General features: G+C 27.6%; 3 protein-coding genes across 3 annotated transcripts in view; all 3 read right to left on the bottom strand.

The window, feature by feature from the left end:
* LOC129907352 (UPF0605 protein CG18335) overlaps positions 1-15708 on the bottom strand; it is a 205488-nt gene that overhangs the window by 91368 nt on the left and 98412 nt on the right. The window lies entirely within an intron of this gene.
* LOC129907366 (diptericin-D-like) lies at positions 6914-7358 on the bottom strand. Its single transcript, XM_055983527.1, has 2 exons — positions 7286-7358; positions 6914-7206 (listed from the first exon to the last, which is right to left on the bottom strand). Exons 1-2 carry the CDS (start codon positions 7301-7303, stop codon positions 6985-6987), a joined length of 240 nt encoding a protein of 79 aa, XP_055839502.1. The 5' UTR covers positions 7304-7358; the 3' UTR covers positions 6914-6984.
* On the bottom strand, positions 11436-11973 carry LOC129907364 (diptericin-D-like). The gene is made up of 2 exons (XM_055983524.1): positions 11817-11973; positions 11436-11749 (listed from the first exon to the last, which is right to left on the bottom strand). Exons 1-2 carry the CDS (start codon positions 11880-11882, stop codon positions 11498-11500), a joined length of 318 nt encoding a protein of 105 aa, XP_055839499.1. The 5' UTR covers positions 11883-11973; the 3' UTR covers positions 11436-11497.

Below are 15708 nucleotides of genomic sequence, written 5' to 3'. Positions count from 1 at the left end.
GTTACAAAAAGTTTTATTCCCTTTGAACTTATAACAGCATTTCGACACGCTTGTTTGTGTATATTCTATATCCTCAATCCTCAAACTCTATTTGCCTTAAACTTCAATAGCTCTAATAAAATACCTAGACGCAGTCAGGAGACTTTGGCACCGACACCGACTCACAGGAACCATCATCATATTGCACCTCCTTGCGCGCTAAAGTAATCGTCACTTTTTGTGTGCGGCAGTAGTTAATGTAATTACCCAGGACTAATGGCATTCCAGAAGTGTTGTATACCTGAGACTTTTATGGGCTAAAAAAGAGTTTGTATTTTTTTTCTTTTTGTGGTTTCAATTTAAGTTTTTAGTTTCGTTTATTTCTTTCAGAAAGAACAAAAAAAAGGAAAGGATATTTGCGTGTTACTCGCAATTATATTGTAAAGTGTTGTTTTTCCTTTCTTGTTTTTTGTTGATTCCCTGAAGTACACATGAAAATAATGTTATGTCGCGATAAAACAATGATACTTTGAAGGTTCAGTGAACTTTAATGTTGTTTTCCCCTTTTTCAAATCCTTAATAACAATTGACTGCCATAAACAAAAAAAAAAAAAGAAATTCAAACTTGTAATAATTTATTATGGTCAGCAATAATGACTATGGTTTGTGTATGTGATTTGAGTTTGCCTAAAAATATGCAAAAGAAAATAATGTCAACATTTTTATTATTCAGCCTAATAGATGTTTAACTCGAATTATAAACTGAACCATTAAGAAGAGTTACCGGAAATAAAAATAATAATTTTCAAATCAAAAAATCATTTTAAATGTATGGAATATTGACAGTTTTTTCGACGATTAGAAGTTGCAATATCAGTATGTTAAACTTCACATGATTTATTTAAGATCAAAGAATGATCAACAAAAAACCAACTCGTCTAAACTATAATGCTCATGAAGACACCAATTTGCGTTAGGCGTTAAAAAGTTACACATACGCCACAGTGACCCTCTGAACACCTAATGAAGGTGATTCCCAAAGGATGGTATTACTTTTGAAAGGAACTGGGTCGACTGCAGCAACACTTATTATGGGTAGTAAGAAGAATCCAAGATAATTTCGATAAAATCCATGAAAATGGGAACTTTTTATATTTAGGAAAAAGAGTAATATTAACTCCCAAATGATATTCACCCAGCCCTACTTTTCATCAAGTTTTAAGTAAAAATAAACGCTTAAACTTGGTAGATTTAATGTCGTTTACGTTACGCATTATATGATCTAATTTATAGTTACTATATTCGAGACTTGTGGACGCTTTATTACATAGAAGGGACGATCTTAAATTATTTCTAAATGTCCAAATCGATCTAAAAACTGTAACGGTGCTTAAAATATATTTCAAATACCAAAAAAGATTCAAAAACTTCATCTACGTTACAACGGAAAGCCCCTGGATTTAATCTTTTCTTACAACTTACCGTTTGAAATTTCAACTAAAAGCCTTTGAATGAAATTAAAATATAATTTATTTAAAACAAAGGTTTAAATCATAATAACACATTAATTAATGGTAACAAGATTTTTTTTTTTATTTTTTTTTCTTTAAAAGTTCAATTTTTATTTTTACACGGGTAGTCTAGCAGTTTGTACCACCCCCAATTTTGTTTGCCCATTCGATAGAGAGTTAGGTGAATATCGTAACCCTGATGATTTTTCGCACTGGTGAAATTCACCTTTAAGCCGCCATTTTGGACTTTAGTTTTTATTAAATATCTCTACTTCTGTTCATCTTAGGTAAAAGTTGGTTATACAAAAAACGTAGACAATTATTGTGTGGATCAGAATCAAAACCTATTTTATCCACTTTTTTTTTATTTCGAGTAAATCGAGAAAAACTTGTATCTCGTAAACGAAACATTTTTTAGTACTTTTTTAAATGCAGGATTGATTCAATTAGGATTCCCTACAGTTTAAGTGGAGAAATCGTGATCTGAGGGTTTTAGTTTTAGAGTTATACCCAAAAGAAATATGGATAGAATGGATTTTGAAAATCACCTCTGAATTTCAGACCAAAATAAGAAAATATGGCATTAAAAAAAACTCAATTAAAAACGTGAAAACTTTATTTCCTTTTTTTTTAACTACGCCTACTTTCTTGAACAAATAAATTCAATCCTAAATGCTGAAATTTTTTTTTCAAAAATCCGTATAAGTTTTCGGACATTCCCATCTGATCTCATCCCATGCATAAAATGGTTTTTGAATTTCAAATTTATTTTAGAAATAATATTTTGAAAGGATATAATGGATTTTGATGCGAATAAAATTGTTTGGATATAATGGGTTTTGAAACAAAAACTCAAGTGGATAAAATGGGTTTTGAAATTAACCTCTAACTTTGTGGTCTGATTTCTATGCCAAAAAATGTAATTAGAGACTCAAACTTGGGCCCAACGTATGTATTTGAATAAAAGAAACAAAACTTCATACCTAAGTCATTTTTTTTGAAAAGTGGATATAATGGGTTTTGATTCTGATCCACACAATTAAATTTCGCGACTTTTATGGTGAGAACATTTTTTCGATATTCTGAATACTAAAAAAGTTACAAGCCAAAAAAGTAAAAAAAAAGAAAGTTTTTAAGTTTTGAGCACTTTTTATCAAAATTATAAAAAAAATTTTCTACAATAAAAAAATTGCACGTCTTGAATAAAATACTCACTTATCATTTAAAATTCAAGATTTGGTTGAAAAAAAAATTAAGAAAAAAGTAAAGTCAAAAAAGGGCATTTTAAAAAAAAAATATATAAATAACATTTGTATTTATAGCGATAAAAAAAAAATTGTATAGCAGAGTTGTAGAAAATTTTACGGTGAACGGTCTTTCTTTCTTAAATTTCAATTTTCTTTCTTAAAATTCAACGTCAAAAGGTACATAACATAGAGGAAGGAATGAAAAGGTACATGGAAAAATAATTCATAAAGTGATAGCCATTTTGAAAGATAAGAAAAAACCCAAACTTACAGAAGTGAATGAAAAAGGTTGCCAACAGTAACATAAAAAAGCTGCAAAATAAAAAAAAAATCCAAAAAAGTGATACCTAAATGAAATTTAGTACAAAAATAGTACAGATTAACGTATTGAAAGCTATATATTGGAAGAAGTGTAGTAGGTAAATCCATGGGGTTGCAAGAGTCATAAAACATAACATGAAATAATAAAAAATATTATAAATAAAGTACAAAATAAAAACTTAAAACGTACATAAGTACATATACGAGGTGTCCCAAAATTAATGGCTCAAACGAAATTTGAATTCAAATCAGCTTCATTTATGAGGTAAAATTATTGTCGTTGACATTTTTGCTGTGTATTTACTTCTACAAATCTTTTGTAAACTATTCTAGCTTTAGCAACAAAAGCTGTAACGAAAATCTAAATATAAACTATTTCAAAAGATCGTTTTTTACCATTCTTTTGTATCTCCTAGTTTTGATTTATTGGTAACTTAAAAAAATTATCGAAGAAAACTGTTTTTTCAATGAATTTTTTTTGTGATATATTTTGGCTAAATATTTGTATTGTTCTTACATTCTTCAGATACGATTCCACTCTCAAAATAGATATCCCTTTCCCTACTTCATGTAGGAATCTAGGGATCATGGCAAATTTGGTTAAAAAGAAAGGTTTTTTACGATTTTATGAACTGTTATTTATTTCAGGATTGTTCCGTAAAAAAAAACATTTTTCCAAAAAAAATTAACAATATAACATGAAGCCATGCTAAGATTTTATCCAAAAGTCCATTTTAGCCCAACCCCATAACTGGGACGACCGCCAAAAGGCACCGAAATTTGACCGGCTCCCTCAAGTTGATTACGTGTTCTATCTATAATTTTTGCAGTTGCTTTCGCATTAAATTGTGGTCTTTCATTTTCTGTACGACTAACTCCACTCTCAAATTGATATCGGTCGTAAGTTTTTGGTTTCTAGGAAAAAAAAAACGATAGTTTTAAATTTTATTTATTGAAAATTAAGTTCTCACCGATGTTGCAGGTGCAGCTGAAATTACTGCAATACTCAAGCAGAAAAAGAGCGCAAATATTATTACTCGATTGTTCATTTTTTTCAAAAACCGTTAAACAACTCTGAATTAACTGTGTGCTTGAAGATTCAAAAGATAACTGATAAAGGTGATAAGATTCCAATTCTTATTTATAGTGTGTCTAATTAGTTGACCACTTCGTAAGTAAACATACGAGTACAGAGCATCTGGGTTATGGGAATTCCTATTACACCAAATTACATAAAACTTAGTTTAACACCTGCTAATTATAAATTTACCTAACTAATTAATGAATTAAAAATAGCTCCAGATGGTTTAATGAGTTAATTTTTTTGATTTTATTGATAACATTTGAATCGCTTAGAAAACAAATGTGCTTGTGATAAGTGATAAGTGGTAAAATTTATAAGCGGTAACCTGTAGTAGTTAATTGTAAATTGTAAATTGTAAATTGTAAATTGTAAATTGTAAATTGTAAATTGTAAATTGTAAATTGTAAATTGTAAATTGTAAATTGTAAATTGTAAATTGTAAATTGTAAATTGTAAATTGTAAATTGTAAATTGTAAATTGTAAATTGTAAATTGTAAATTGTAAATTGTAAATTGTAAATTGTAAATTGTAAATTGTAAATTGTAAATTGTAAATTGTAAATTGTAAATTGTAAATTGTAAATTGTAAATTGTAAATTGTAAATTGTAAATTGTAAATTGTAAATTGTAAATTGTAAATTGTAAATTGTAAATTGTAAATTGTAAATTGTAAATTGTAAATTGTAAATTGTAAATTGTAAATTGTAAATTGTAAATTGTAAATTGTAAATTGTAAATTGTAAATTGTAAATTGTAAATTGTAAATTGTAAATTGTAAATTGTAAATTGTAAATTGTAAATTGTAAATTGTAAATTGTAAATTGTAAATTGTAAATTGTAAATTGTAAATTGTAAATTGTAAATTGTAAATTGTAAATTGTAAATTGTAAATTGTAAATTGTAAATTGTAAATTGTAAATTGTAAATTGTAAATTGTAAATTGTAAATTGTAAATTGTAAATTGTAAATTGTAAATTGTAAATTGTAAATTGTAAATTGTAAATTGTAAATTGTAAATTGTAAATTGTAAATTGTAAATTGTAAATTGTAAATTGTAAATTGTAAATTGTAAATTGTAAATTGTAAATTGTAAATTGTAAATTGTAAATTGTAAATTGTAAATTGTAAATTGTAAATTGTAAATTGTAAATTGTAAATTGTAAATTGTAAATTGTAAATTGTAAATTGTAAATTGTAAATTGTAAATTGTAAATTGTAAATTGTAAATTGTAAATTGTAAATTGTAAATTGTAAATTGTAAATTGTAAATTGTAAATTGTAAATTGTAAATTGTAAATTGTAAATTGTAAATTGTAAATTGTAAATTGTAAATTGTAAATTGTAAATTGTAAATTGTAAATTGTAAATTGTAAATTGTAAATTGTAAATTGTAAATTGTAAATTGTAAATTGTAAATTGTAAATTGTAAATTGTAAATTGTAAATTGTAAATTGTAAATTGTAAATTGTAAATTGTAAATTGTAAATTGTAAATTGTAAATTGTAAATTGTAAATTGTAAATTGTAAATTGTAAATTGTAAATTGTAAATTGTAAATTGTAAATTGTAAATTGTAAATTGTAAATTGTAAATTGTAAATTGTAAATTGTAAATTGTAAATTGTAAATTGTAAATTGTAAATTGTAAATTGTAAATTGTAAATTGTAAATTGTAAATTGTAAATTGTAAATTGTAAATTGTAAATTGTAAATTGTAAATTGTAAATTGTAAATTGTAAATTGTAAATTGTAAATTGTAAATTGTAAATTGTAATAAATCAGCAGATAAAAAGATCTATCCAAAGATAGAAGATCAAATCAAAAGAAAATATGAAAATAAACAAAACCGGTGTTAATTATTATTATTTTTACTTGCTCTATAGGACAAGTATTGGTTTCGTGTCAAAAAAATAATTCGAGGTTTTAATCAAAACTAACATTACGATAATGGAGAAGTCTGAAAAAGTGGTTTTCGTCATGACGTCCGTCGGTCTGTGCGTCGGTGCGTCTGTGCGTCTGTGCGTCGTCAAAAAAAGGTGTACAAGAAGCTGCAACCTAAACAGGTGGACGAATTTTCTTGAAATTTGGTACAGATGATTATTTCGTAATTTCCAAGGTTGTTTTTTTTTTGTTTTTTAATATCTCGCCTAGAACGTATACCTCCCATACAAACTTTTCGAGGTATTGCAATTTTCTCGAAAACGGCTCTAACGATTTTGATTAAATTTGACACAAGTAATGCTGTACGTATATCTAATATAACTGCGTTTTTAGTTTTTCTCAAAAAATACGGATAGTGGAAATATGACAATTTCTTTTTTTTTAATCGCTAATGTCGGCTCTTCCCGTGTATCGTTAATGAGTTATTGTAATTTTCTCGAAAACGACTCTAACGATTTCGATTAAATTTGGTATTCGTTATAGTCTTAATGAGTCTAACAAAACTGCGTTTTTAGTTTTTCACAAAAATTTCCTAGAACGGTATGGCGTTGCCGTTTTCTACCAAATTGATGCATTTTTTTGTTAATGTCGTATATTTCATCAAAGGCTAAGCCAATTTTATTCAAAATTTGCAGACAGATATTTCTTGTCATTTAGAAGTGTAAAATGTAAAAAAAATCTAAAATGTTTTGAAAAAAAAAGTTTAAATGGAATTTTTTTACTTTTATTTTTTTTTTTCAAAATTTAACGAAAATCTTTAATTTCCAATAGTTATCTAAGATATAGATACTTTGAACTAAAAGAGCAAGTACGTGCGGCCCCAGTCGTGCATTTTATTTTATTATGTTATGGATGGCTTCAGTTTTACATTTTATAACAAAACATGATTTAAAACTGACAATTTCAAAATCTATGTGTAAATCTAATTGCACCTCCATAATTGGGACGACTGTTTCCAAATTTACCACCCAAATGCTGTGAGTATTGGGCTGTTCCCTCAATAGAATTACGTCCATTTGGGCTATTGTAAATTGGGAAGCTAGTATTTACATTGACATTATATCCTTTACTACCGCCACCAGAGACAGAAGTTCCATCCAAACTGAATTTGCTAGGTTTTGGGTCCTACGAATAAATAAATTACCATCATAAAAATATTTTTTGGAATAAGGTTAAGTGAAAAAAAAAAAAAAATAATTCTTACCCATTGTGATTTATCCATCTTGAAGGAATTTTTAACTACACTTGATTATATTCTTTGAAGTTTTGAAATAAACTGATAACAAAAATCTGTTGCAATTTGTATTTATAGTCGCGTTGCGTTGTGCCGGTCAAGTAGGTACTTTGGGGACTTACAAGTCGCCTGGGGGATTTTTCTTTGGGTAGTGTAAACCAAAGATAATTTTGTTTATATTTGGATAAATATGAAATTGATAGTACCATAATCAAATGATATCTCAAGGAAAGTCTGCAGCATATTTGAATTTCAATATGAATATCTTTCATTTCGAAAGTATGTGTAAATAAATGCAAAAATAGCTATGACCTTGTACAGAATGCTAGAACAGTGATTTGGTTGTTAAATTTAGAAAAGATACTGTGTCAATTTTACTACTTTATAAATTAAAAAAATAATAAAATTGTTCTTCAAGTGGAACGAACAAAATTTTAATGGACTTTGCACTGAAAAAAATAAGTAAACCCATTTAAATGAATGTTTTTAAATCACTTAGGTTTTTACTTTCCCCCCTCTTCCAAATAAATGGTACTATGACAAAAAATTGTTACACTCATGAAACTTGGCAAAAAGTTTCCTTTTGTTTGTGCTTTTGGGATAAGAAGCAAGGATAAAAAGTCTATAAAAAAAAGTTGGGTGGAAGGGTGAATTTACGCGGACAAGGGGGAGAGGTTGAAGCTCAAAAATATAGTAAAAAAAATTGTTTGTTAAATATCATCATATGACACATGTTTTTAAAGTATTTTTTGCTGAATCTAATGACATAAAAATAAAGTCAATACGATTGCTTTAAGAAAAGTTATTGCCGATTAAAAACAAGAGTGCTTGTTTTTTAAGACCTCAACAGGTAAAATATAACCGAAACCCATGATGTGAAAAACATGCTATACTGATGAAATTCGGGATGAAGGTTTTAGATAAAGCAGAGACAAAGGATTCAAAAAGATCTTAAAAATTGTTTTTGGTAAAAAAGTGTTTTTTTTTTTATGGGTTGAGTTATGTATATGTGAGAAAGGTATCATAAAAGCTGACTTATTTTTTTTATTAATTTTTAAACTTGGTGGAAAAGTTTTGTTTGGTATAAGAATTAAGTATCTATAAAGTGTACAAAATAAAAGATAGGTTATATAGTGTTGTTTTTAAGAGTGAACGTTCTAAATGTTTTACTGTTAACTCTGGTGTACCTCAGGGTAGCCATCTTGGCCCGTTATTATTTGTACTATTTATTAATGATCTTCCGTCTGTCCTAGTAAATTCTTTGTCTCTTATATATGCTGATGATGTAAAAATTTTTCGTACAGTCAACTCTGCAAATGACTGTGATCTTTTACAAAGAGACCTTCAACGTTTTTGGGAATGGTGCAATATTAATGGTTTAGTTTTAAATATTGACAAGTGTAAAACAATGTGTTTTACACGCAAAAAAAATGTGATTGTCTATAATTATGCGATTAATCTATCACCACTAACTAATTTGTCTAGTTTCACTGACCTTGGGATAGTATTGGACTCAAAATTAACTTTTACTGACCATTTTGACTACATTATTAAAAAAGCTAACATGACTCTTGGTTTTATCAAAAGATTTGCTCGGGAATTTCGTGACCCTTACGTTTTAAAAACTCTTTATGTCTCATTCGTAAGATCCATTTTAGAATATGGTTGCGTTATATGGGCGCCATATTATGCGGTTCATATAAATAGATTGGAGTCCGTTCAAAGAAGATTTATGAGATTTTGCTTAAGATTTCTACCATGGTCAAATCGAATTAACTTGCCACCTTACGCTCAACGTATTAATCTAATAAATCTTCCATTTCTTACCAGTCACAGAGCGTATCTACAATTTTGTTTTATTGTCGGGATAATAAATGGATCGATTTCAGCTCCATCGATCCTCTGTCGATTAAATTTCATTGCTAGTCAGTATAGCTTGAGAAGGCAGTTGCCAATTTCTAACATTTTCAGTAGATCAAACTACGGTGCTAATAGCCCTTTAAATCTTTTAATCAATATTTACAATAAAAATTCAAATATAAATAACTCCAGCATTGAAAATATAAAATCACTTAACTTTAAAAAAATATTCTTTATTCAAAATAACCCATAATGTACATTATATGTAAGTTTTTCTTTTAGTTTTGTAATAATATAATACCTATATATGTAATTTTAATTTTAAGAAAATGTACTTATGTATATCGTTAGTATTTAACGAATAAACTTTGAAAAAAAAAAAAAAAAAAAAAATTATTTTGAGTGAAAGGGTGTTTTTTTTTAAAGAAATGATGAAATTCGGAATTATTACCGCAAAAGCTGGGAAAAAATTGTTACAATAATGAAAATTGGTAAAAATGTTTCCTTTATAACAGAAATACAAATATTTTAGGTGAAAGGGTGTTTTTTTTTTATTTTTAGAAATAGCGTAAAACCGTGATAAGTCCGATTAAATCAATGGTATAAAAGGCACCCTTACGAAATTCATTAAATATTTTGTCTTTCCCATGGGAATTACGAATAAAAGTAGTTCATAAATTTTTTTCATGTTAAAGGGTATTTTATTTTAGGTGTACCTAGATGTAGAGAAATATAGGTGTATTGGAAAAAGTGAGTAATAATAGTGGTATCCTATTGAAATTCAGCAGTTAACTTACTTTTGAGATTAGTAACAAGTAGGTATCATGGTTAAAAGGGTGTTTTTTTTAAGAGTGAAAACAAAAATGATGGGCCACTCTAATGATATTTGGTGAAATTATTGAATTTGGAATAAAAAGAGTTTACATAAAAAAAATTCAGGTGAAAGGTGTTTTTTTTCGAAGAGACAGTAAAATCTTTAATTGGTCCCAATTGACAAAAACCTTGTCAATAGGCCCTACTATACTATGGTGAGATAAAAAGGCGAAGTACTTTAAATAAAAATGACCGAGTAGTATAATAGTTCTCCATAAATAAGTCTTTCTATCTGTCTGCCTGTCTTTTAAGAAGCTACAAGCTAAACGGGTCTATTCATTTCAAACTTGGTATATACTAGATCTTATGATTGTATAGAAGGGTTTTTGGAATTCATTTTTTAGGACCAACAAAATTGAAAAAGTTTAAGTATTAGTTCTTGTCTCCGAAATTAGGCCCCAATAAAAAAAATTGTAAAAAGGCCCCAACAAAATACACACAAATCAACAACAACTAAATTCAGATTTTGGAGGTATTTTTGAAAAAAAAGTTGTGTGCAGTTTTAATAGGTATATTTAATATGGCCCTACAAAATGTATTAGGTCACGAGAAAAATATTTTTAAATTTGTTTTTTTTTTTTTTGTAAAACACTGTATTGAAATGTAAAAATCTCTCATTTTTCTAAAAAATACAGAAATAAAAAAAGTAGTTAGTGAAATCAAAATTTTGGCAGGTGTCAAGTTATTTTATTTTGGCTCTCTTATAACATAAACATTATTTCAAACACTTTTCGTGCTGATTTTTGGTGAATTATTTTTCAAACATCGAATTTATCTGTTTTGACTTATAAACGTCCATATCTCGAGTTTCAGATTTTTTACACTTATTGTTTTTATGTTTGACTTTTGTGGAATAACAATATCTATCGATTCCAATATCAATCATTTTTCTATCACTTTTTGTTAAGGAAATAGCTTTTTAGCCTTTTTTTTAAATTCACCTCAGTTTACCCTACTAAAATTTCGAATTTCTAAAAATCCTGAATATTCAAATTTTTCAATTTAATTTATTCTGACTTAATATTTTGTTTACACCTCTGACCTCTTACACTTACCATATAAGAGGGTGGCGTTGTCGAAAAATCTCAAAAAGAACTTTAAAGCGTGGCAACTTTGACATGATCTCGTCCCTTTTTGTCAATATTGCCGATTCGGTTCTGGAGGTTGAGGTCAGGGCAGGCCTAAATTTTGGTCTCCACCAATTTTTAGCTTTCACCTAATTAATTATTTGGCTATTTGCCTTCCTTTTTTTAAAGCTAATTTAACTGGACTTTAGAATGAATGTCCTGATTATTTTCAAAGATGGCTAAGTATTTGGTAAGAAATTCTAAATTTCTAAATTATGTGTATCTTCAAAGTTATTCCTTAAAACAAAAACCAACAATAGTTAATTAATAAATTATTTTTATTTTAAACCAATCAACAGTTAATTATATTTAATAAAGATGTTCAAAAACGATGTGTGAATATAAGTCCACCTCCATAATTTGGACGACTGTTTCCCCATGGACCACCCATATGCTGTTGAAACTGTGCTGTCCCATCAAGAGTATTACGGCCACTTTGACTAGTCCATAATGGGAATTTAGAATTTACATTAACATCATATCCTTGACCACGACTTCCACCAACTGAAGTTCCATCTAGATTGAATCTACTGGGTTCATTATTTGGTGGTGGATTGAAATTGAAAGTTGGGTTCTAAAAAAATGTATTAAAAAAATTATAATTTTTGCTTTACTATGAAATATGTAAAATATATTCTTACCGATTGACCCAAGACAGCAGCCATACACAAACAGAAGAAAAATGAAATTATTAATTGATTGTTCATTTTGAATAAGCTTTAGTATTGTCGTAGAAGACACTTGGGGTTGATATATTCTTCGAGATGTTGAAGTTAACTGATAAGGGAGACTAAGTTCCATTTCGTATTTATAGTCGTTGATCTTTTAGTATATGGGGATGCACAGCATCTGGGGATTTTTTCGTGCAACAATGTCAAATGGGGTTATATTAATGATTGAAATTCAATAAAGGAGATGATAAATTCACATGTTAGATAAAGTGAATTTTTCAAAACAAAAAACTACAAACATACATTTTGTTTTTTTTTTTTTTGAAGAATGACATTTTAAGAACAAAAGACACCAATTTGCTATGATTCAAAGTACCTACATATTTTAAGTTATTTATTGATCTTAAGATCATTGAGAGTTGAATAATTAAGAGGAAACTTATAATTACACTGGTCGGCAAAGAAAAAAGATCTAGAACCAAACCCCTTCTTTTCTAAAATAGTCCGAATCCGAAGATGTCACTAGCACGTCACGTTTTTGAAGTATTTGAATATTCACAGATCAAAAACGCATTTTTTTTTTGGTACATTTGAAGTCGAATTACATCACCGTTTAGTAATTTGTTTTGCAAAACAACTTATGCAATCTCAAAACACCATATTTAAACGTCCCACAGAGGAGTATTCGACCCCAAAATCCGGTCATAAGTGAAAAAAATAAAAATCGCATTCGACCCGTTATTTTTTGCTTTTCGCATTCCTCAATACCCATGCTAACTAAAACCGGTTTCAAATAATAACTGTTGACCCCCTAATTCCCAAGATCTTAGTCTAAATCTAGTCGATTTTATAAGCTCACGTCACAAAAGCTTATTTTATTTTCTAATCATTAACACTTCAGTCTGATTTTTTTACTGTGATTTGTGATAATTGTGAAATTTTTTATATGTATGTCCAAGGTCAAGGTATATACTTTATGTTAATACAGAAATTTCCATATATTTCATTGAAAATATATTAAAAATCGAGATGACAAGAGTGCATAGAAAAACGTGAAAATTAATGAAATTTTCGGTAGAAAAAAAAGTGTTTTTGTTGTAGTCTCGGGTACGATCGAGCAAAAATTTGTCTTATATAATTGTCTGTACATCTTTGTCATCTCATGCACATAAAAAAAATTTCCACATATTTCCACCTTTTTACTTGCGATATATGTAGGTACTATAGGGCAAGTTTAGGATTCGTAAAAAAAATCGAACTCGAGATAACAATTTTACATGACATTACGATGATGGAGAATGCCAAAAAAGTGGGTCCGGCAATTCTGTCTGTCTGTCTGTCTGTCTGTCTGTCTGTCTGTCTGTAAGAACCTCGAGCTACAGCCTAAACTACTGAAGCGATTTTCTTCAAACTTGGTAGTTAACAGTTTTGGGTGATTCCCTAGAGGAGAAATTGAAGTTTTTTTTTTAGGACCAAAACTAACGGTACCTGTCATATAACGGAAACAAAAAAGTTGATTTATTTCAAAAACGGCTATAACGATTTTGATTAAAATTTTTATACTTACTGTTACAGATAAGAGCCTCCTTTGATAATGCGAAAAATATTTTTTGTACCGTTATTAACGGTACCTGCCATAGAACGGTTTTTTGGATTTATGAATTTCTCATAAACGACAAAACCGATTTCGACCAAATTTTTAATACAGAAACGTTTAAACAATCATTATTTAAAAAAATTTTAAATTTTTCAAAAAACACTTTTTTGGATTTTTAAAAAATATTTCAAAATTTTTTTTTGAAAAATCAATTTTTTGGAAACGGGCTGGTGAAAAATTTTGAAATTTCGTTTTTATGTGTAAATTAATTATTTATTCAAAATTGCATATCAACTTTTTTTTTGACAAATGTTAGAAAATTTTTATATATAAAAAATTATTTTTTTAAAAAACGGCTCTAACGATTTTCGAAAATTTTTTTCTAAAAATTCCTTTTTATACTAGAAATGAAATGGCATACTTATTTTTTTGTAAAAGAGCATTTAAAACGGTATTTAATTATTTATAAAAGCAGATTTTATTTTTTTGCAGCACTAACGAAATTCCGTGAAAATATCAAATTTCAATAATTTTTCTCTTATTTTGTTCAATTGAAAACTTTAACATTAGAGTAACTTTTACCATAAGAGCAAGTACGTGCGACCCCAGTCGTGCAATTTATTTTTAATGGCGTTTTTTAAGTCTCTTTTAAGTCTTTTTTTGCTTAAAAAAACTACTTATTTTCAAATTTTTGTTTTCTTTAACCTGAAATATTAACAATATTTAAAAATTTCATGTAAAAATTAATAATATGAATTAAATAAAATTGAAAAAAAAAATTACTTAATTAAATTTTTTTTTTTTTAATTAACCCGAAAATTTTTTTCAGTGTGACTTTTTAATACATTATAAGATATAAAACAATACTTTAGGCCAATTCTAGAAAAACATTACAAATATTTTTGACCGGATTTTGAGGTCGAATACTCCTCTGTGCGTCCTTAAGGTATTTATTTTTTTGTTTGTTTTGTTTTTTCATAATATTGAATTTTTAACCAAATTTCAGTTTGCGTCTTCTGATTTGGACTTAAAAAAAGCAACATATTACTTAAAAATATATATTTTTGATTAAACTTAAAAAACTAAACTAAAAAAACTTAATTGAAAATTAGTTTCTGGGAGTTTTATACCTTAGAAAAAAAAATTTGCTAGACCCTAAGGCTACGGCCACGTCCTGAGCGGCAATCCTGAACGACGAGGTGGCCACGTCCTAAGTCAATATTATGAATTTTAAAAAGTCCAAAAGGCTTAAATAAGTGATGGGAACTATCGAATAAAAACTATCAAACTATCGATAGTTGTAAAATATTCATTCATTCGATAGTTTTAAATCATTCATTCATTCATCCATTTAGTTACTATTTTCATTCGAATAGTTTTTTCATTCTATAGTTTAGTTACTATTTTCATTCGAATAGTTTTTTCATTCGATAGTTTAGTTACTATTTTCGTTCGAATAGTTTTTTCATTCGATAGTTTAGTTACTATTTTCATTCAGTTTAGTTACTATTTTCATTCGAATAGTTTTTTCATTCGAATAGTTTTCTTTATACGATAGTTTTGTCATTAAAATAGTTTTTTTTATTTGATAGTATTTTCTTTTGAACATTATTCTTATTCGATAGTATTTTCATATACGATAGTTTTTCTATACGATAGTTTTTTCATTCGAATAGATTTTTTTGTACGATAGTTTTTCATTCAAATAGTTTAGTTATAGATACTATTTTCATTCGAACAGTTTTTCATTCGATAGTTTTTTCATTTGAATAGTTTTTTTATACTATAGTTTTTATTCGATAGTTTGTTCGATAGTTTTTATTCGATAGTTTTTATTCGAATGAATAAATGAATGAATGAACTATTCGACAGTTCAAATCATTCAGTTTCTAACTATCGATGGTTCAAATCATTCGATACCCAAGTAACAATTCTAGTTCGTTTTTAGCTCTAGAAGCGCTTATAAAGCTAAATAATTTGGCTTCTTTAACTTCATTTAGCTCTATAGCGTCAATATTTTTTTTCGATTTTTAGAGCTAAAAAGAGCTCTATTTCATTTCTTGTATAGCTCCTAGTGGCCAGTAGCGTTTGTGTAAGTGTATTTGCATTTGATTCAGAGCTATGAAGTGTAAATATAAATTCATTTTGTTTTAGTATTAGTAAAACATAATTACAAAAGAAAACAATGAGATGGTTGCTTGTGTTGATCTGGAAAACATTTCTTTAACACAAATATTTTGAAAGTAAAACTTCAAACTATACCTA

The sequence above is a fragment of the Episyrphus balteatus genome, chromosome 1, assembly GCF_945859705.1.
Source record: "Episyrphus balteatus chromosome 1, idEpiBalt1.1, whole genome shotgun sequence".
Lineage (NCBI taxonomy): Eukaryota > Metazoa > Arthropoda > Insecta > Diptera > Syrphidae > Episyrphus > Episyrphus balteatus.
This window is presented reverse-complemented; position numbering and strand designations above follow the sequence as displayed.

Bases quoted from the DNA above. Each gene is read 5' to 3' on its own strand.
- LOC129907364 (XM_055983524.1), bottom strand. From the start codon at position 11,882: ATGAACAATCAATTAATAATTTCATTTTTCTTCTGTTTGTGTATGGCT. The intron at 11,750-11,816 runs GTAAGAATATAT...ACATTTTTTTAG, and splicing joins CTGCTGTCTTGGGTCAATCG to AACCCAACTTTCAATTTCAA.